Source organism: Stegodyphus dumicola, chromosome 10, assembly GCF_044657685.1.
Source record: "Stegodyphus dumicola isolate Sdum_Otavi_A_Nest chromosome 10, ASM4465768v1".
In the NCBI taxonomy this organism is placed as follows: Eukaryota; Metazoa; Arthropoda; class Arachnida; order Araneae; family Eresidae; genus Stegodyphus; species Stegodyphus dumicola.
The window spans coordinates 100404196-100425901 of NC_140777.1; the positions used below are offsets into that span (position 1 = coordinate 100404196).

The window sequence follows — 21706 nt, forward strand, 5'->3', positions numbered from 1 at the left end:
TTATTCACCAATGTCCCAGTGGAGGGTGCATTAAGATGTCTAGAAACCAGACTTCGCGAATTTCATTTCTCTTGCATCGAAATTGATGAGCTAATTTCTCTCACTCAACTCTGTTTGAAACAAACACATTTTGTTTTCCAAAATAAATATTACAAGCAAACTGAGGGATTAGCCATGGGAAGTCCCCTCAGTCCCATCCTGGCTGATATCTACATGCATTACTATGAATCAAAATTGTTTGAAACTTTAAACTTCCCGGCATGGTTCCGCTACGTAGACGATACTTTTACCCTGTTTGAAGGTAATAAAGATGATTTAAATAGAGTTCTTTCAACAATGAATTCTATTGATGCTGCTATTCAGTTCACTTTTGAACTTGAGACTTGCAATTCTCTTCCGTTTCTCGACATTCTGGTCACACGTAACACATCCAACTTCAGTACTACAGTTTACCGTAAACCTTCATCGGTTTGCCTTCCACCACACTTTAAATCATGTCATCCGACTAAACAAAAGTTAGCTTCATTTTATTCCTATGTTTTCCGTGCTCTTCAAGTTTGCTCCTCCAAACTAGCCCTTGATGAAGAACTAAATTATTTAAAAGCAATAGCTATTGACAGGGGCTTTTCACCCAACATTATTAATCAAGCAGTTAAAAAATTCTCATCTCAACACACTAAAAGCCACACTCTTATTTTAGGAGATTATAAAAATTCTGTTGTCATTCCCTTCTTTCCATTAATTAGCTATAAAGTTGCACATATTTTGCAGAAATTTAACTTTCGGGTTGTTTATTCTCCCATCAATAAAATTCCGAGTTCCATACTTAAGGACCCCATTCCGGATATGAATTCCTGGGGTATTTATAGGATTCCTTGCCAGTGTGGTTTAATTTACATTGGCCAAACTAAGAGAGCCTTAAAATTTCGCGTCAAAGAACATGAGGCATATGTTAGAAAAAAGGAAACACAGAGGTCTTCTGTTGCTCAACATTGTTGGTCCGAAAATCACACTTTCAATTTTTCTGCTGCCAAAATTATTCAAAAAACATCTTCCATTGGAGAACTGGATTTCCTAGAGGCATTTCACATTCATAAAAATCTTTCTGTTCTAGTTAACGATCCTAATTCCAATCCAAATTTGCCTTCGGCTTTTAGAGAAATTATGTTTTAGTTCTGGTTTCGCCAACAGATGGCGCCACTTGCTTATTCTTGTCCAGGCTTTCTTATCTTATCTAATCATTATTTCCTATCTTGTTCATTTGCGGTTTTGCAGCTGAAGATGATGGTTCGGTAAAACCATCGAAACTAGTCCTGTGAAAATTTTGTAGGTATAACGCTGATTTTTGTTGTTTGACTTCTGAATTAGTATTTATTCGGCGTGTTATTGTGTCTTAATTACAAAAAAGAAATTTAAACTAGTAGGAATTTTGAGAAATTTGGCAAGTAAAATATTAATTAAATGCCAATTCAGATTAGAAAACAAAATTTTTTAGAAAACCAAAGTAATTTAGAAACTCTTGCCTATTGAAACTTCCCCTACACAATTTATGCATGTAAACCTAAAATAAAGTATATACAATTTTGGAGAACAGATGAATTTAGGGGGAGAGCACCAAATTTAGAATGTTAATTTTGAGGTCGCCAATTATTTTTTTAAAGCAGCTATCGTATTTTGTTATATCATACTCACTCACACTCACACACACACAGTATATAATTTGTCCGAAGAAATCAATAAATAAACCTATATACAAGCGCGTTTTGAGTTATTTTGTTCTGATGGAAATTTCTTGGCGCTCGCTTTAAGAATGAATCCAAAACAATGGCTTCCATTAGCGACTTTGCGGCAAAATAATGTATTTCCACAGAAATGGTATCAGTTTCTTCCGTTCTTGAGAAATCTCACAAGCGCATGATTTTGAAGCAAAGCAGAACAAAAGTGTCACAAGTTATCTATTAAAACCATTGGAACTTGGAAAGTATAGCTAAAGGAATGCATACGAAAATTGCAACATTTTTTGTAAGAACTGAATAGTTGTTATGGACATGGTTGCTTAAAAATTTATGCATATCGTTACCAGAGTTTGGCGCATTCTGAAAATTTGGTGTGTTCTACTAAAGTGGTTGCGCTAAATACGTAAGTACCTATACAATTTACTTTTTTAAATGTGCAGGAAATAAAAAAGCATATCAGATGTGATTATTTTATCACAGTTTCCATTATGCGAGTCTTTACTAGTTTTGAACTCTCAGAAGATTTTATAGCTATAGATTTAGTTAAGAGTTTCGATTCTCGAAATAGAAATGGGGGAAAAATGTCTTAAAATCATTCATTTTACTCATTTTTGTCAGCATTCTGGGACATATTTACCTAATTCAGCTTACTTTATTTTATTTGTAAATTATCTCTTAAATTAAATAAAGAGGTAGATGAAATTCTTCTCTTTTGCAGCAGTTCACTTAAGAATAATCATAAATTTTTGGTGTAATTAAGGGCAATTTCTTTCGATTTAATTTATTTTGTTGGAGCGCAGGCAGACAATAATAAACTCTAGACTAATTGCAGCTATTAGTGAGGTATGGAGGGTAAAGACTTCTATTCTTATTCGTACCTCCTAAACACGGGTTTTACACTAAACACTAAGAATTCATTTTTGTAGGATTCGTAAGTTTTGACTTGTTCAGATGATTGAAGAGTTTCACTTCCGCCCATTGCATTAGTTCGCTCGCCCATTCTGGTATGTGGCGCTCCTTGATGCTAAAGGTTAAAGTCCGTGTTTTGAAATCTTGGTTCATGATGCAGTCAAAAGTAAAAAAGGTGATTGACCTCTGCGCTAAACGTCAATCACAGAATTATTTTAACATCATGGCATTTAAAAATAAGGAATGTTTTAATCTGTATATGGAAATCTGCATATTCATTTGTAAATTTCAAAAATTTAATACTTTAATATTGCCTAATTAGATGCTGAATTTTCTTAAAATTAACTAAAAAAAATAAGTATCTATACCAGCGGTTCTCAACCTTTTGACTAATATGTACTATCTAAACAAAACTTGAAACACTTTAGTACCATCACCTACATTTTACAATGATTATTTTTCAATTTCTCAATAGAAATATTAAAAAGAATATATACATTTTGCCATTTGCACAACCTATTGTCTATTTGTATTAAATATGCAGATATAAAAAAAATATTGATTAAAAATTGGTTACCATTTTAATTATCAATATTTAAGTTATAATACTTTAATTTTAAAATTTAGTGTGAAATTTGGGCCTGTTTAAGACATTGATGAAACATTGATAAAATTTATTTTAGCAAGAGAAACATTTTACAGTTCTGGAACTTTTCACAAAAATACTCGTATAGCTGTCCTCAGTATCACAGAGCACAATCAGTAGTTACACTTCAAACTACTAAGAACCTTAAATACAATGCAATGCAAATCGCGTCTAAAAGGCGATGCTCTCACGGGTATTTCAACATTCCGAATTCAACTCTGAGCGGGCAACAACTGAGAAACTGATACATACCTGGTCTTATATATTTCTGGTCTTATATAGTTTCCACCCAACCGCCAAGAAATCTCTAGTAAACTCCATTTCTCGAAATTTCTGGAATGTATATAACCTTTTGGCCGTTTCTTGCTAAATCTGGCGACAAAAATTAGTCGCTAAAACCCATCGGCAGCTGGGTGGATATCTCGCTGATTTAGTGAGATAGCTATTTACTCAGCGTTAAATAGACGTGCTCCTGCATTCTTATTTTTCCAGCATATCTTCGTCTTTTCAAGCATTTTATGTTGCATCATGCAAAAAATCCTACAGTTTCACATGTAATTTCAGTAAAATTATTTACATGTGTACAAAATTCATAACAATATGTAAAGAAGAGTGTCTGTTTGGTTGTTTGTGTAATTCATACAAATCTATACTTTTGTTTGAATCTTCATGAAATTTTGCAGACCTGACCTTGAAACCAAGGAGAAGGTCACTACCTACATCAGATTTCAAAAAACCACCCACGGGGTCCACACTGAGGACATTTATATCAGAACTTGTCACCTGTCTTAGGCTCATTTCACCTCTGTTGCGTTCCTGCAATCAGTTATTCAAACTGTTAGATCGCGCCGTGTTCATTAACTCTTTAGTACAGTTTAGAACTTTTAAAGCAAAATTTAAGTGTGTTCTGTGACAGGTTTACGCGAATATTTCGGAAAGGCCAAAGTGGATGGTGGTTTTCAGAAAGCTCATTTCTGAAAAAGACATAACCGATAACAAAAACAAGTATAACTTTTTAACTGAAGCTGTTACATGGCACAGTATTAGTTTTATATTATTCTATAGTTTTGTTTGAGCTTGGTAGAATTTTGCACATTTCGCCTTCAACCAAAATAAGATGGATATCACTGTCTACCTGAAATTTCACTTACCCCCATCCCTCTAAATGAAATCTTTACACTCTGCGTAAAGCCCTGGCAACATAGGGTACTTCAGCTGGTACATAACATTGAAATTGATCATCTAAAGAAATAATAAAACCATCATCCTATAATTTTTTAATGTGCATGTCTAACAGAAAAAAAATATTAAATTTCTTCTATAATACTATGATGGCTAGAAGAAACCTTTGGGTGGAGTCATAACTGTTGAGTTTAGCGGCTTTGAATTATTTTATATTATTTATTACATAAAGAAAACGATATTGACTATACTCGGTAAACATTTAAAAGGAAGGGACTATCATTTCTACGACAGAAGAAATTTTCTTAGCAGTTGAATAGCACCGCAAGTGGATATAAAAGGTCTTGTTTTTTATGAAACATAATATGACATTAAATCTTAATACATTAATGTTCTATATTAATTATTGCTGCAAGCTAAATTCGTAAAACCAAAACAGCGTAATAAATGTACACTAGGAGGGGGAAAAAAAGAAGAAGAAGACAGTTCTATTTCTCCCGTTCTGCTGCTGGAACGATTGACGAAATTCAAATTGCGTTTTCCATGTCTCAAAAGCGCGACTTAGGATATATATTAGATTTGTATATATATAGCTTTGTTCTAATATAGGTATTTTGACACAAAATAGGACTTTTTCTGAAATGACATGCCAATTTTTTCCATAATTCGATTCTACGGCTCAAATTATGCCAAACTGCAAAGTTTTGTAAAAATCGCACGAGTAAGTTCGAAAAAATTAGCTCTCAAAATTTTAGGTCCTCAGTGTTAATTTTATTTGATATATACTTATTAATATCTATTTGATATATACTATTACGATTCTACGCCTCAAATTATGCCAAACATTTTGTTTGGATACTGCTATAAAATATGCTCATACCCTAGATGAAATTAAGTTCTGAAAATCTATTTCTGCATAAAGGTAATCAATGTAACTAACTTTTCACTGCTTCTTCAATAGGAGAAATATTGTACTTTAAGAACTGATTCACTTTGAAGCATTCTCGATTATTTTAAATTTAACATGTTTATATGACTAGTAATATGAGTTCTACTCAGGAAACAATAATGCTGTACTCAAATAGTAATACCAAACTTAGCGTAGATTTTAAATAAAACTATCGATTTTGAAGGCGATCAGACCCAAGCCTGTTGAAGAATAAAATGACGTCTTCGATATACATGACAAACATTTATTTTAACTATGAAGACGTTGAACAGCAGAGTAGAAACATGATATTACACAGCGCTTTGCACTTCTCTCTTACATGCAATACTCACCATTGACTTTTGCTAACTACCTATTAACTAAGTATAAGTGTTACACACCAGAGAACTCGCTTATCATGCGCATGCGCTAGGGAAATCAACGGCGGTTGCAAACATACCCCCTTTCGACGTTGATTCTGATATTCCTGAAAAGTAAAACAAAATACATATTAAACAGTATTCAATCCTATAATTGTACAACAGTTTTGATGTTTAACGGGAATCAGGGGTTTGGTTAACACATCAGCTCCCATTTCACTGGTAGGTATGTACTTCACATTTAATTCACCGCGTTCATACACTTCACGCACAAAATGATTGCGAATGTGTATGTGCTTTGTACGGGAGTGAAACACAGAGTTCTTCGTAATTTTCTGAGCTCCTTGATTGTCGCAGTATATTGTTGTTGGGTGTTCTATGTTGTAGCCCAGCTCCTTCAGGAAACGACGTAGGTAGACGGTTTCTTTGGCGGCCTCAGACAAAGCCATATATTCCGCCTCCGTTGAAGATAGAACTACACTGCGTTGTTTTCGTGATTCCCAGGTTATGGCTGAGCCACTTAATATATATACAAAACCGGTGTAGGATTTTCTATCATCGACATTTGATGCCCAATCTGCATCCACAAAGGCGATGAGTGGTTTTCCTGTTTTCGTATAAATTAGTCCTTGATCTTGTGTTCCCTTTAGATATCGAAGTATTCTTTTCGCAGCATGCCAATGTTCTTTTCCCGGATTGTTGTTAAATTGACTTAAGAAATTCACGGCGTATGTGATATCTGGCCTAGTAGCTACTGAAAGGTACATTAGTGATCCGATCAGATTTCTAAATGGAACATTTTTCATGTCAGCGATTTCGTTTTCGTTTTTAGGACTCATCTCTTTTGATAATTTTTTGCTGTTATCTATAGGTGAAGACACGGATTTAGCATTTTGCATATTATACCGATTTAAAATATCATCAACGTATTTCTTTTGAGAAATTTTAATTGAATTCTCATTTTGGTGAAATTCTATGCCTAAGCAATAATGTAACTTCCCCAAGTCTTTCATTTTGAAAGCAGAAGCTAAACTATTGCGAATTGTTTCATACGTTTGCTTAGAATCGGTAAAAACGATAAGATCGTCTACATAAACGATTATAATAGTTTCACTGTTAGGCGTCTTTTTAATATAAACACAATTATCTGAATTAAGAGATTTAAATTTCATAGATTTCGATTTTTCATCCAACTTTTTGTACCACTGACGTCCTGACTGTTTAAGACCGTATAATGATCTCTTTAAAAGACACACCTTATCTGAATTAGTTTTATCGCGAAAACCTTCGGGAATGTCCATGTAGATTTCTTCATCTAAATTTCCATTTACATAGGCCATTACAAAATCTAATTGGTAACCTTTGAGATTGTGTTCTACTTCGTAGGCTAAAACTGTTCTTATGGAACTTAATCTAGCAACAGGGCAAACGTTTTCAGTGAAATCGAGACCAGGGATTTGAGCGCACCCTTTAGCAACTAGCCTAGCTTTGTATTTTTCGATAGTGCCGTCGTGATTATATTTTAATTTAAGAACCCATTTGCTACCAATAACTTTCTTGTTTTCAGGTCTGTTTACTAATTCCCAAGCCTTTTCTTGAACAAGCGAGTTATATTCTAACAGCATGGCATTATGCCAATTTTCAGCATATGGTCCATTTAATGCTTCTTGCACCGTAGGATTAATGCTTTCCTCAACAACATTTTGAGTTTGTTCATTTTTATTTACAACTGTATAGTGATATTCCTTTTTAGGCCTTCCTGGCAAACCTGTTTTTAGTTTCTTGGGTCTACCAGGCCCCCTTTTAATCAGGATAGGTTGCATTGATTCGCTATCTAAATCACTTCCGCTTTCCGGTTCAGCTTCAGATTTAAGTGGCGACTCGCTACCGTCCAGAGGTGATTATTTTTCACAACATGTTTTATTTATAATTTTTTTCTCCGGAGCGAAAGGCAGATTTATTTCTTGCTCTAAGTCATAACTACAGCAGTTTTCAAACTCATTAATGAATTTTACATCTCTCCTTATTATCACTTTACATGCCTCGGGATCCCAAAGTCTATACGCTTTTGATTCATCAGAATAGCCAATAAAAATACATTCTTTAGATCGAATATCAAATTTGCCTATTCTTGGCCTTTTATTTAGCGAAAATGCCTTTTGGCCAAAGGTTCTGAAGTGAGAGACAGGAGGTACTCTGCCAAACATCACTTCGGAAGGTGTTTTTATTTCGTGTTTTAAACCTCGCGTTGGGCAGCGATTTCGAATGTAAGCAGCGGTATTGACGGCTTCGGCCCAGAATTTCTGAGGCAGATTGGATTGCAATAACAAACATCGCGCCATTGAAACCAAAGTGCGATTTAATCTTTCGGCGACGCCATTCTGGGCTGGCGTGTAAGGAGTGCTCATTTCGTGTTTTATTCCCGCATTATTAAGAAATTTATTAAAGTCTTTCCCTAAATATTCTAGCCCGTTATCGGTTCGCAGGATTCTGATTTTAGAGTTAAGTTTATTTTCAAAAGATGCTTTAAAATTTCTGAAAGCTTCTTTAACCTCATCCTTAGATTTCAGAAAATAAACACGAACATATCGAGATTTATCATCGATAAATGTTGCGAAATAAAATGATCCACCGATTCATTCAGTTCTCATGGGACCACACAAATCAGAATGAATTAGATTCAACATTTCAGTACTTCTATATTCAGATTCTTTTGGAAGAGGGATTTCGGTTTGTTTACCCTGAATGCATACCTTACAAGTAGAAAGAGAGTCATTTTGAGAAAAAGAAAGACCTCTAACCATGTTATTTATTTGAAGTTTTTTAAGACCATTTTCATTTAAATGGCCAAATCTTATATGCCACTGATCTATTTCTTTAGCAATTGATACAGATTCATATATTGGCATGACAAAATAAATATCATTTTCGCGTTTATCTAAAATTACTGTTTCGTTATTAGAATTAATTATTTGAGCACATTTTTCTTTGAAAATTACTGAAAGTTTATTTTCAGTTACTTTAGACACTGAGATTAAATTATTTTTCAAATCAGGTACACACAATACATTTTTGAGTTTGATATTTTCAGTTTTAGAACCTATGCGAACTTTAAATTTAACAGTTCCTTTTCCAATAGCTTTAACAGTTTTATCAGCAGCTAATTTAACATAAGTATCACCTACCTCGTGAATTTCTTGAAACAGTTCCTTGCTGTTACACATAATGCGATGTTGCACCACTATCCAGACAAAAATGTCTTTAGAATTACTATTAGTGCATGCTACGGCTTTTTCTCGCTCCAAGGAATTCCGAATTTCTGCAGACATCGCAGTTTCACTGAGGCGTTTGCTTTTAGTTTCTTTATTTTTCTTCCTACATTCCGATGCTCTATGCCCATAGATATGGCAGAAGTTGCATCTGTAGTTAACTGGATACTGTCTTCGGTTTGCAGACTTATCTGGTTTCAGTTTAGGAACCGGTTGCTGAGTATACTCCCGATCTTTCGAATAGAACGCATGTTGTGGTTCAGAAAACGATGAATCTTTATTTTTGCGAGCGTTAGCTTCTTCCAACAGTTTAATTTTCAGCATTTCTGGAGAAGGCAGTTCATCACGAGATTCGATTGCTATTCGAAAGCTTTCATAAGAGTCCGGTATGCTATATAAAAGCAATATTGTAAGCAAATCATCCGCAATGTTTATTTCCATTTCTTTAAGTTTGTCCACAAGAATGAAAAAATCATTTAGATGAACAGTCATTTGTTTAGAATCACTCATTTTTGTAAAAAGCAATTTTTTTAGAATTGTGGCCAAGCTGGTCCCTTCGATTCGTAAATAGAATGCAATTTACGCCACAGTTCGTGAGATGTTACACAATTCTTTACTTGTGGAAGTTCACTGGGTAAGATGGATAGAATTATATCCGCTCGTGCTTTTTGGTCAGTAGTTTTCCATTTAGAAAATTCTTCATCACCAGGTTCTGGTTTCGGAATTTTCCCAGTTACATAGTCCCAATGATCATTTTAAATCAGTATTGCTTCCATTTGCAACTTCCACGTATCAAAGTTGTCCTTGTTTAGCTTTTCAATTGACACTGTATTAGTCGTCGCCATTTTCATTTCAGTCGACGCAGCTTGGCTTGCCGAAATTTAACAATGGTAGTTGCACTGCACAGTTAGCGCTATCTGGGCCCATAACCTATGAATAATAAAATGACGTCTTCGATATACATGACAAACATTTATTTTAACTATGAAAACGTTGAACAGCAGCGTAGAAACATGATATTACACAGCGCTTTGAACTTCTCTCTTACATGCAATACTCACCATTGACTTTTGTTAACTACCTATTAACTAAGTATAAGTGTTACGCAGCAGAGAACTCGCTTATCATGCGCATGCGCTAGGGAAATCAACGGCGGTTGCCAAAACCTGTCTTCTTCTGGAAGGAAAAAAAGCCAAAATAATGTTGCAGTTTTTCCTAATTTTAACGATGTGCTACTATAAATTCAGTATATTTAGCGAAGATATTAATTAGTCTTTTAAAAAATGTTAAAGCTCTTTTGGGAGGTATGTTTCCGATTTTCGAAAGTTCATAAAATGCTCCATAGTATATCAAAAGGTTATATTAAGAATTATAATGAGCTTAAAATGTTTATAATGTTGTACAACCTAAATTTGTTTACTTTATTACAGTTTGCCATTATCAAGGCCGAAAGTACTATCTTGGACAGACTGTGAAAATAAATTGCAACAAATGGTATGTATATTTTGTGAAATGATTTAGCTCATATTATCTGAACTGTGTGTCACCGCCGTATTTATAGTAATGCAGAGTTGAAAGTTTCGTATGTTTTAAGTGCCACTACTTTACTGAAAGGAAATAAATTTAATCCAAATTGTTCGTTAATATTTATTTCTTAAAATGATGACAGTCGTCAATTGCCATTAAGTTTAATGAAATACTCATAAAGGAAGTTAAAGGTTCTTTCAGAAAAATGGTTTAAATTTCAAAAAGTCTCTTTTAAAAGTAAAAGTGTTTTCCATTACCGATATTTAAAATTTTAACATTAATTTTCCTTTGCAGTATATTTCGAAAAAGTAAGTTTATATATGGGAGATGTTTGTATTTTCAAAAAGATTTGAGTTTTGAGAAATAATATGTAATAATTCCTTAAGCTCAGCACTATGTGTATGTAGTACATGGAAAGTTTAAAGTTTATTTTGTGAAGCAGTAATATTAACATTGACTATACTGTTACGTGCGTACAGGATCGTTAGCGAACTGAATGCACACAGAACCGAATGATAGCTTGATAGAAATTATTTTCCGATATGGAAAACTTAACAGTTACTGTAAAATCGAACAACAACTGTTACAACTTTACAGTCATGTAAAACCGAATTGTCAGTCAAGATTTAACCTTAGTAAATAAATCAGAATAGTAATAGTAGAGTCTGTCAATTTATTATTATTATTTATCCTCATGATTGCTAATGGTTTATTTATTTAACAGTTTAGATGTTAGCCTCAGTATGTTTTAAATTAATGTTTTGAGTATTTTTCCGTAATCGAGTGTCTGGCCATTCAACCGATGCGAGCCCGGAAAACTTTTAAAACACAACGCAATGTCTTCACATACTCGGTTTAATTAGCGTTACATGGTAGATTTTATTATTGTATTTTGAAATATTAGTGTCGGGACAAAACGATGAACAAATTAATTAACGAAAGACATTTTAATGAAGACAGACGATTATAACGTAAATTTAACATTTACGAGAAGGAAAAAGTAATTATTCCTCATAGTTCTTTTTAACAGAAGCAGTGTCTCTGCTGCAACGTCAATCGTCCATCATCTATAGGTGAATTTCCCTAATTTATTGCTTCGCGCTTTCGCAGTTCGTAATCGAAAGAATGACGTCACAGCTTGATTACGTAACGACTGCTGGATTTCGTCGTTAGGTCTGCAAGCGATCGGAAATACATTAGTAATAGTACTTATATTAAGTACGTATGGATTTCAGATACCCTCACTCTTTCAATGCTATCTCTGTTTTTTCAGATATTTAACAATTTTGGTACAGTGGTGCGTTTGATCTAACAGTCTTTCGTGTCGTGATACGGCTATTTAACATTACTAAATTAGCATCACCTCATTGAAATTTTCGTGTTTAATAAGTTAAACCTTATAATATTGTTGCGTTTTTGCACGGGTTTAATACTAAGTTTATGTACAACATCACAGAGGATTGATTTTTCTTAGCACAGAGAATTGATTCCTAAAGAAAAGAGAAAATCAGTAACGTACTTTTTTTCGTCCCCCAAGGCAACGAAACTTCTGCTTTAAGAACTGTACGATCCAGTGTGCCGCAAGGTAGTGTCTTAGGTTCCATACTCTTATCTGTTTTACATATCTGATTTCCCGCATCGCGGGCTGGACAACTACTCACTTCTTGCTTGCTACGCCGACGATACGGCGGTAGCCGTCAGATATATCAAAGCCAACCCCGCAATTAACCAAGCTGCAGAGCTATCTCTACACGGTGGAAGATTGGTGTACCAACTGGCGTGTCAAAATCAATGCAAGCAAATCTCAGCTACTCATCCTCGGCAAGACTAGGAAACACACCAACTTTAAACAGCTTCTCTTGTTTCAAGAACCACTTCCCATCGTTAATCATGCCAAATAATTGGGTATAATTTTGAATCAAAGAATTAATGCTCAAACCACATCAAAAACGTCAAAAGCAAAGCTATTGATATCATGAGCAGGTTTGTCTCTCTTATCGGGAAATATTCTAATCTCAAAGAAGCATATTTACACTACATGCATCAGGCCCATACTTTGTTACGCTGCTCCTGCATGGAACACTGCTACGAAGAACCAACTTTATCAGCTTCAAGTGTTTCAAAACAAATTCCTACGAATTATTACTGATGCCGATAACCTTGTCAGAAATGAACTCTTGCACAGGGATTTAAAAGTTGAAACTTTTATTTAATTCATCAAAAGAACTAACAAGAAAATTCTTTTCTAAGGCCAGCTCATATGACTTCGTTAACTATGCTAAGTTTTTATGAGATAGTCTATGAAGATAGAGACATAGACCTCTTGCTGCACACACTATCATCGATGGCGACCAAAATTTTGTTACTTGAGCTCCTCGGTGGTGGTTGCCTATACTTATATCACTTATTAGATTTTAATTCTTGTTGATACTACATATGTATGGATTTCTTCTCTGCATTTATAATTTTGCTGTTTGTACTTACTGATTTTTTTTTATTGCATCTTGTATCAGTATATTCTTGTAGGTTGTATTTTACATAGTGTATCTTGACTGTATATTGCATTTTGTATCCTGAATTTTGAACTTTGGATAACTTTAGAGTTATTCTTTCCGACTTTCGTCATGCTCTGAGGTACTTGTCTGATTCTCTCTTTGGCCATTTGGACCTTTTTGGTCACCCTTCTTTTTCTTTTTTTCCTTGCCTCCGATTTCTCTTCAGAGATTTTCCCACGTCCGGTGCTGATTATGCCATGTGCCTTTGGGCTTTATTTCAGGAATCGGCAACGTTGAATTCAACAATTGTTTGGTATAATATCGAGTCTCAGTTTCAGTTTGAGTTAAGAGTTTTTAGTTCAAAATTGACTTAGGGGTTATTGCGAGATTTCTGTACGAGATCTCGCAATCTCGTATTCTCTTTAGATGCGCTTTGCATTGCTTTGTGTTTAACTTTCTTATTTAAAACTGGTAACTACTGATTGTGCTCTGTAATATTGAGAAGAGCTGTACGAGTACTTTCATGGTAAGTGTTTCTTTTGGGAGAATAAATTTTATTAAGCTATCATCTGCGTGCATTCAATCCATTACGAACGCATGTGCACGCATCAGTATAAAATAAATATAATGGAAAAACATCAAAATCATTTAATGAAATAAAAATAAAACGCAAGAGCATAAAAAATTTAATTATTTATTGCCGAAAAAATATGAAAAATGTAAAACTAATAAACCACAATAAAAAATCTACCTTTTTTTTCGGGGGGGGGGGTTGTATGCCGAATTCAAAGATTATACAAGAAAAATATCCCAAAATAAAAGCTTTTAATGAACCAACATTATTCGTGTTTCTCTCTTCTTACCTGTGGCCGAGTGATTAAAGCCTGCTGAATGCTGGTAGTTGTCGCGCTTTCAAAACAAAACGAACGGGCGGGCAGCATGATTTGTTTTCGTGCTTTGCCCCATATATAACATGAATACGAGGAAGTTTTCCTAAGAAAATCTTTCATGAAATCATTTCTTACCTTAGGCATATAACCTTTGTGTGCTTTGCGATATTCAAATAACCTAACCCTCTTTTTATTTAGTAGAAGCAGATTAACCATCTCTTTTTATTTAGTGAAGTCAATAATTTACGAAAAACAAGAAACTGGTTGAATGTTTCTGAACGATGTGATTTAAGAATTAAGTTAGGCAATTTATGCCAAATATATATATATATAAGAAGAATTGCATCAGTACACCAAGCACACCCATTATATTAAATAAAACAGGCTTTTGTGCTATTCGAATCTGTGATTTTATTTCTGAACACTTGTTTATATTTGTGAAATTAAAAATAATAATAGAAAATAAAAATTTTAGAATATAAATCTAAGAAACCTTTTTTTTTCTTCAAAACTCTTCTCCGTATTCTTAGTCTAATTATTATCCTTAGATTATTTATATGTAGCTATTTGTATTATGATTATGTTGTACATTACAGGAAAAATATACGGGGATCGAAAAACAAGAAAAGGGTTGAGAATCCCTTTATTACACTAACACTCCCAAAATTCTTTCTCTCAATCGAATAGTTTTACGTAATAAATTAGAAAAATAAATAAATATTTACTTATATTAATTTTAATTTTTATTTATTTATTTTTTAAATGTGTTATTTTTGAATTATTCTGAACCTCTAATGGCCGAAGGGAAAAATATGTCATTTACTATTGCTACTATTTTTAATAGTAATTCAGTTTGTAGCCAGGGCTAGCTGGCAGTATAGATTTCATAATTTTCTTTGGTGAGGAATAAAATGGGATCTAAGGCCTTTACTCAAGTGTTCTATGAAGGCAACTCCTTGAAAACAGTTTAACCTGTCGTATTTTGCTGTACTTATTTTCTTGTCTTTCAGTTTTTATTCACTTAGCAAGATGAATGATTTTAAATAAATTTTAAGATTTAGAATATGTTAAACTACTAGATGCAAACACTTGTCAAAAGCCTTAATTTCGTGTAACGGATATTGTGTGTACTGGGTAAAATTATAAATCCTAGCTGTGAAAATTTCTGTTTTATAATACCTCAGGTCCAGCTAATGAACTGATTCCGAACAATAATTTCACAGCCGACTCTGTATTATGTACTCTAAATTTCACTTCTTGTGCTTTTTAATAGTATCTGAATTATATATATGCGTATAACTGTATTTTTAAATTAGGACAATGTGCTGTTTAAAACCGGAAAAGTAAAATTTAGTTGTTACTAATACTTGATTTCGAGGATGATACATTGCATTGTGCTCTTAAATGCACTTTTTTCTTCATATTTTACTGATAACGATCATGCGTGTACTATTCACATTGTAAGATTCAGTTATTTTGGTAAATGAATAGATCTTAAGTAAATTGGTGTGGAATATATAAAAGACTTAACCTTCAAACACTTTTCTAGATTGAAACCGTTGGGGCGTTCAAGACCTCTAACATTTTCTTCATTTCACTCTGCCCATGATTGTCCTTAACCCTGCAAGTCTTAAGATCAAGTTGTCTTAAATTATGCAATTAAGTTTTAAGTGAATAGTTTGCTTACTATTTTGGCGGGGGAGTTTCTTCCGCATTCAGTAATTAAGTTTATAAAGCTGGAAGTCAGCTTTGCCGTTTTAATTCTTCGTTGTAAACAGAAGATCAACATCTGCTGTAATTTTGTATAGTAAATTTATAGTAATTTTCTATTCCGTCACGTTTTTATCCTGGCTCCAATTATATTCAGTCATAGTTATTTCCTATTACATTATTTTTTAAATGACTGTAATGTTAAAAGCGTTTAATGAAAATAACAGAGGACTGCATAACTGTATATGCAGTTTTTATGTGCGTATACAATCGAACATCGATAAGCCGAAACTAATGAGATTGTCAAAAACTCGAGTTAAATATTCATGTTAATTGTAATTTCCTGTTCCGACAATCAGTCTGATGTATTGAAAATTTCGAATTATTGTTGCAGCTTAACTTACTTTTATAAGCGATTAGAAATTTAGTGGAGCAAGAAACATGAAAAATCAGCTATGCTGTAGCTGTTATTTTAACAGCTACAGCGTTTTAGCTCCTGACCTTTTGCTTGCTAGCCAGACGTGCTACTCCCTACACGAGGGCAAACAGCGATGAAGTTGAAAATTCCTTTTATTCTTAATTCATTTTATAGAGCGACTGGTAAATTAGGAGAACAGTCGCCCTTCTTGGCGAATTATCATCTCCGAAATTTTAGTCGGGCGCCATTGTAGAGTCTATTAGAAATAACAGACATGTAGTCGAACCGTTTCTGCGATTTTATCTGCTCTGGAGAATTAGGATTAGAGTGTTTGCTAACACAAAGTTCGCTCTTCTGATTGTCTGCACAAACGATGAATCATGGTCGACGTTTCGTCAATCAGTCAGCTCACTTAAAAAACCTCAAGAGTTCGATCCCCGCTGAAATCAAACGGGAAAAATTTATTATAGGAATGGAGATTTCGTGGTGTAACGGTTAACAGTCGTGGACTCTGAATCCACGATTTGAGTTCAAATATTTGGTGGAATATCATTTCTTTACTCTCGCCATTCTGACGCTAGCACAGATATGCCTTATTGCATGTTTAAGGTAACGGTAGAAATTGCATTTACACCACCGGACATATTTAGGAGAACTATCTCAACGCCTGCTGTATCTGAAGACTCTAAAATCGCACTTTCACGAGATTTTTATCTCAAACTACGAACTTTGTCACGTTAGGATAGGAAAGATATGCCATTTTCGCACGTGTTCAACACAGGATGTGGTTTTATAACCCGAGTGCCTGCTAACAAGTGTTTCTAAACACCTGAGTCTTCAATTGAAATAAGTTGATAAAAGCTCTCGGTAATGGCTACCAAACTGCGCTGTTTCTGACGAGTTTTAAAATAACACTTTTATTTTTTCGTATACTTTGTGGTGTACTCGACGTGCAACGAACGTCGGAGAGGAAAAAATATCAGCACTTCAACAACGAATGGGAGGAAGAAAATTAGCACTTCAATAACGAACGGGAGAAGAGCCGTAATTTACAAACGTTGGCGAAAAAGCAGTTTATTATGCAGCGCTTCAGTAGCAATTTTATACCAAAACGATCTATAAGGATTTCAACGGTAGGTATCCATTCAGGTTTACTTTACGTAAGTATAAAGTTCAGTCATTGAAATCTTCTCAAAAAAGCTCATCTCAGTGTTTTTACCCTAAAAATGAAACAATGAATCTCACAGAAGCATTCTTCAGAGTAAGTTATATTCTTACATCACATAAAAAGACATATTCATACGAACCATTGTGAAGGAAATTGAGCTGATAATGACAAGAGTCTTTCATTTCAGGAACTTCAAAAGTAAAATTAAATAATCTGAGCTATAAAAGATGTGCCTCTGTCACGAAACACGAAAGAATGGGCGACATTACATCTACGTAACAAGTGAGATTTTCTTTAGTGAATCCGCTAATGTTACTGACACAGTTTTAAAAATTATGTTACTGAAGAAGAACGTACCAATTAAAAAAACTCGTCGCAATTCACAACGGTCAGTGAGCCGGATTAATACTGGGTTTGTTGGGCTGGTTGTAAGCAGGATGATACATCTTCCAAATTTAATTCATACCTCTGCGTTATTCATCAAGAAAATCTGGCTGCAAAAAAGCTCAACCTCAATTACGTAATGACTGTTATTATACGCATTGTTAATTTATCCGAGGACGGATTTGAATTATCGACTTTTTAAAACTGTGCTTTATGAGCTAGATAACGAGTATAGTGATATAATTTAACATCCCAGAAGTTATGTGGCTGAGTCCAGGAAACATTTTAACAAAATTTGTGGTAATGCTGTCTGAGGTCAAAGATTAAAGCTTTTCTCGAACACGATTATGACCAAAAAGTGAGTGGCATTCAGTGGCTTGCTGACTCGGCATTTTTAACCGAAATCAGTGCAAAACGCAACGACCTAAGTGCCACGTTACAAGGTAAAGACGTATCTGAAATGATAAGTTCCATACGTGCTTTCCTGGCTAAAATCGATTCGTGGAAGAATAACTTATTGGAGAAAAACTATAAGCATTTTCCGTCATTTACCTTCATTATAGACACGGAATTTATTCTATAGCATGATCTTATCTTAGCATGTTGAAACCTTCTGTTTCTTAACTCAGAATGTCAAAGAAGATTACCAAGCATGTTTTCTATGTATTGGATTGTTCACAAAAAATTCGTTCTTGGAATTAGGCATAAGAGAAATAACTTCGTCAACGGAAAAATTTTGTTTTATTAACAAATCGGAGGCTGAATCAGAGATTATTACTCTTCGTAACTCTCAAAAAGCAGAGGATATAAAAGTAATGACGTTCTTAAACTAGTGTATCCTATTAAATAAATAAAAAAATAAAAATAAATAAATAATAATAAAAAAAAACATGCTTAGGTGTGCACTAAGAATGAAAGCATTTCTTGGGTCAACATACCTCTATCAACAGGCTTCTTCACAACTTAAAATAATAAAAGCAAGTACAGAAATAAATACTAAAGAGCCAAAACCTTATGACCACCTACTCAATAACGCGTTTCGCGGCCTTTGGCCTGCAAAACCAACTGCAACTCGCCTTGGCATGGATACCACAAAGTCTTGATAGATGATTGGAGGTAGGTTGTACCAAATGTCCAAGCAGCGGTCACTCAAAGTCGAGATATTTCGACATAGTGGAGTTTGAGCTCTGAGCTGCCACTCCATGAGATCCCAAATGTGCTCTATCGAGTTAAGATCCGGCGGGTTAAGTGGAAGGACAATAACTTGAATTCATCCTTATGCTCCTCAAACTATTCCAATACAGTTCGAGCCGTGTAACATGGGACGTTGTCCTGCTGGAAGATTCTATTTCCAGTTGGGAAGACAGATGCCATATAAGGGGGCAACCGATCCGCGGTTATATTCAGATAGTCGCAGCTTTCATTGGCTGTTCTACCACAATTAAGGGTCCCAGAACCACCCATGAGAACGTCCCCAAAAGCATAATACCCCGTCCCCAGCCTGTCTATGACCTACCGTACAGGAGGGGGAGCAAATGTTCGCCTAGAAGACTGCTTACCCTGACACGAACGTCGACCTGATTAATGAGAAATTATAATTCATCCGACGGGCAAACTGTCTTTCACTTATCCATGTCCAGTTTCGATGTTTCACGGCCCATTGTAAGCGTAGTTGACAATGGCGCTTGGTCAACAGAGGCATACGAGTGGGACTGCGCAGTCCCAAATCCAACGGTGTCCGCTAAACTGTATGTTCCGAAACACTTGCACTTGGACTGCACTTCATTGGGCTGTTATCTGAGCCACTGTCCGGCGCCAAGCGGAACCAAGCCGGACAATCTCCGATGTTGTTTTTCTTTGATGACGCGTGAACGTCCAACACCTTGCTGTCTACTTCTGGTACCACTGACATTTATCCACTTTACGTAAATACTAACAACGACAGATCGAGAACAAGCTACCAGTCGTGCAGTTTCAGAGATACTCGTTCTGAGTTTCGGACCATTACAACCTGCCCTTTATGAAATTCGCTTAGATCAGCACCCTTTCCCTTTACTCGCAAATGTTAAGTGCAAGAATGATTCCTTACCTTCTCCAGTATCAAATACCACATGATTAAATACCACATGATTAAATGGAAACAATCACGTGCCCTCAACGTCATCCATACAAGTTCATTGAAGAATGTGGGGATGGTCATAATGTTTTGGCTCGTCAGTGTATTGACTACAGAACATGTGAATAACAACATGGCGCTACGATGCTGTGTATCAGAATCCAAATTTTATTAAGCTGTCCGAGAATATTAATAATCAAATTAATATAATAGCAAGTTAATGACTTAATACAGTACTAAGTGAGATATCTGATAATTTAACTGTTGCATTTTATTGTATTATTAATTAGCTTATTAGTATGTGCTTTCTTTATTTCCTAATTTGAAATAAAATGAGTTTGAACCTGCACTATATTTGTGTTTATTAGTAGATTTTTTTCAATTTTTGCTAGTTTTTTTATTAATTTACTTTATTACTTCGAAACACAAAATCATGCATTAAAATCACTAATTTTTCATAAAATTGTTATTTTCTAAATACAAAACACCGGATGTCTGCGAGGCATAGCAGAAATTTAAAAGTAGCTCTTAAAGCAAAAACGGTTGGACACCTATGTTCTGTATAATTATTCTTTTATCAACTTCTTTTAATTTTGTTTGAGTCAAAATATGTCGTAAATTCGTAGGGTTCTACTCACTTTTACTCTTTGTTCATTACTGAGACTGTTAGACGACTTATCGCCCTGTCTATGCAATCAGTTAATTAGGTGTCATTACATAATATATTACGTTTTGTAATGGTTGTAACAAACTCAAGTAAATGAAACCTTTATAACTTTGAATTTAACAGACGTACGATTTGTGCATACAGAAGTTATCTACGCAACTTGCAGGATTCAACTAACATAACGTGTGAATTAAATTTTTAAGTAATTTAACGCTGGAGATTTACAAATACGCAGCCTAACAATATGCTAACGCCAGACAAGGTACACAGTGTTTAAAAAAATGACCCGATTTGAAATGTGTATATTATGAACAGAGTTCGTACGGTCCTTAAAAGTCCTTAGGTTTTTTGGAATCGATTTTTGGTCCTTAAAAGTCCTTAATTTTTAATCATCTGAAATTTCTGTCTTGTTTTTACGACTGCTGTTTTGAGTGTGAATTATCATTATAGAGGAATATTTTTGACAATTCAATGACAAATATGATTATCTTTTGAATGAGTTCATGGGTTATAATTTGTTCCTATTTCTAATGCAAAGGGTGGGATACTGGAGTTTCTGAGCAAGGAGTCAAACAAAAGCATTTCAAAATTATTTAATTTTTTTCTAATTAAGAGGATTTAAGCAACGCTCTGCTTTTGGGGATGTGAATTCTTTCATTAAACGGCTCTAAATTTGGCGATTTTAAGATTAATTTGTATAGAAAATTTTTAATTCGGAGATATGGGCATTTTCGACGATTTTGGGGGGTAACAGTATAATATTGATAAATTTAACTAAAATAATAGTAATATATTTAAATTACATTTAAGGAATAACATTAAAATTAAACATTTTTATTTTCTTTTGCTGTCATATTATAAAAAGGCATTACTTTCCATTTTGGCGACTTATTATATAGTATTTTAATCTGAAATATAAACAAGGTAATAAATGCTATGAAGCAGTGTTTCTCAACCGCCAGTCTGCAAGAGATATTTGCCGATCCGCGAAATATCCAGCTATCTGTCCAAATCCAAATTGCCATCGGCCGACAACCGATATTATAACAGCACCTACATTACAATAAAATTTACAGTACAATTTTTGTGGAAAAAATTGTGCCAATGGGTCGAATTATTAAACTTACCGGTCCGCGAGAAAGTACCGAAATATTTTACCCGTCCTTGGAGTAAATCCAGTTGAGGTAACACTGCTATAAAGCACTGTTTACAAAACAATTCATAGCAAAAGCAAAAGAGCTATGTAATTAATTAAAAATTTCTTCCTTTTAATTTTTTCAT

At 34.4% G+C, this 21706-nt stretch overlaps 1 protein-coding gene across 1 annotated transcript in view; it reads left to right on the top strand.

The window, feature by feature from the left end:
- Positions 1 to 21706, top strand: part of LOC118195175 (tubulointerstitial nephritis antigen-like) — a 168002-nt gene that overhangs the window by 92175 nt on the left and 54121 nt on the right. Inside the window, exon 2 of the mRNA XM_035366431.2 lies at positions 10481 to 10544. Coding sequence (XP_035222322.1) covers positions 10481 to 10544 — 64 coding nt within the window. The remainder of the gene's footprint in view (positions 1 to 10480; positions 10545 to 21706) is intronic.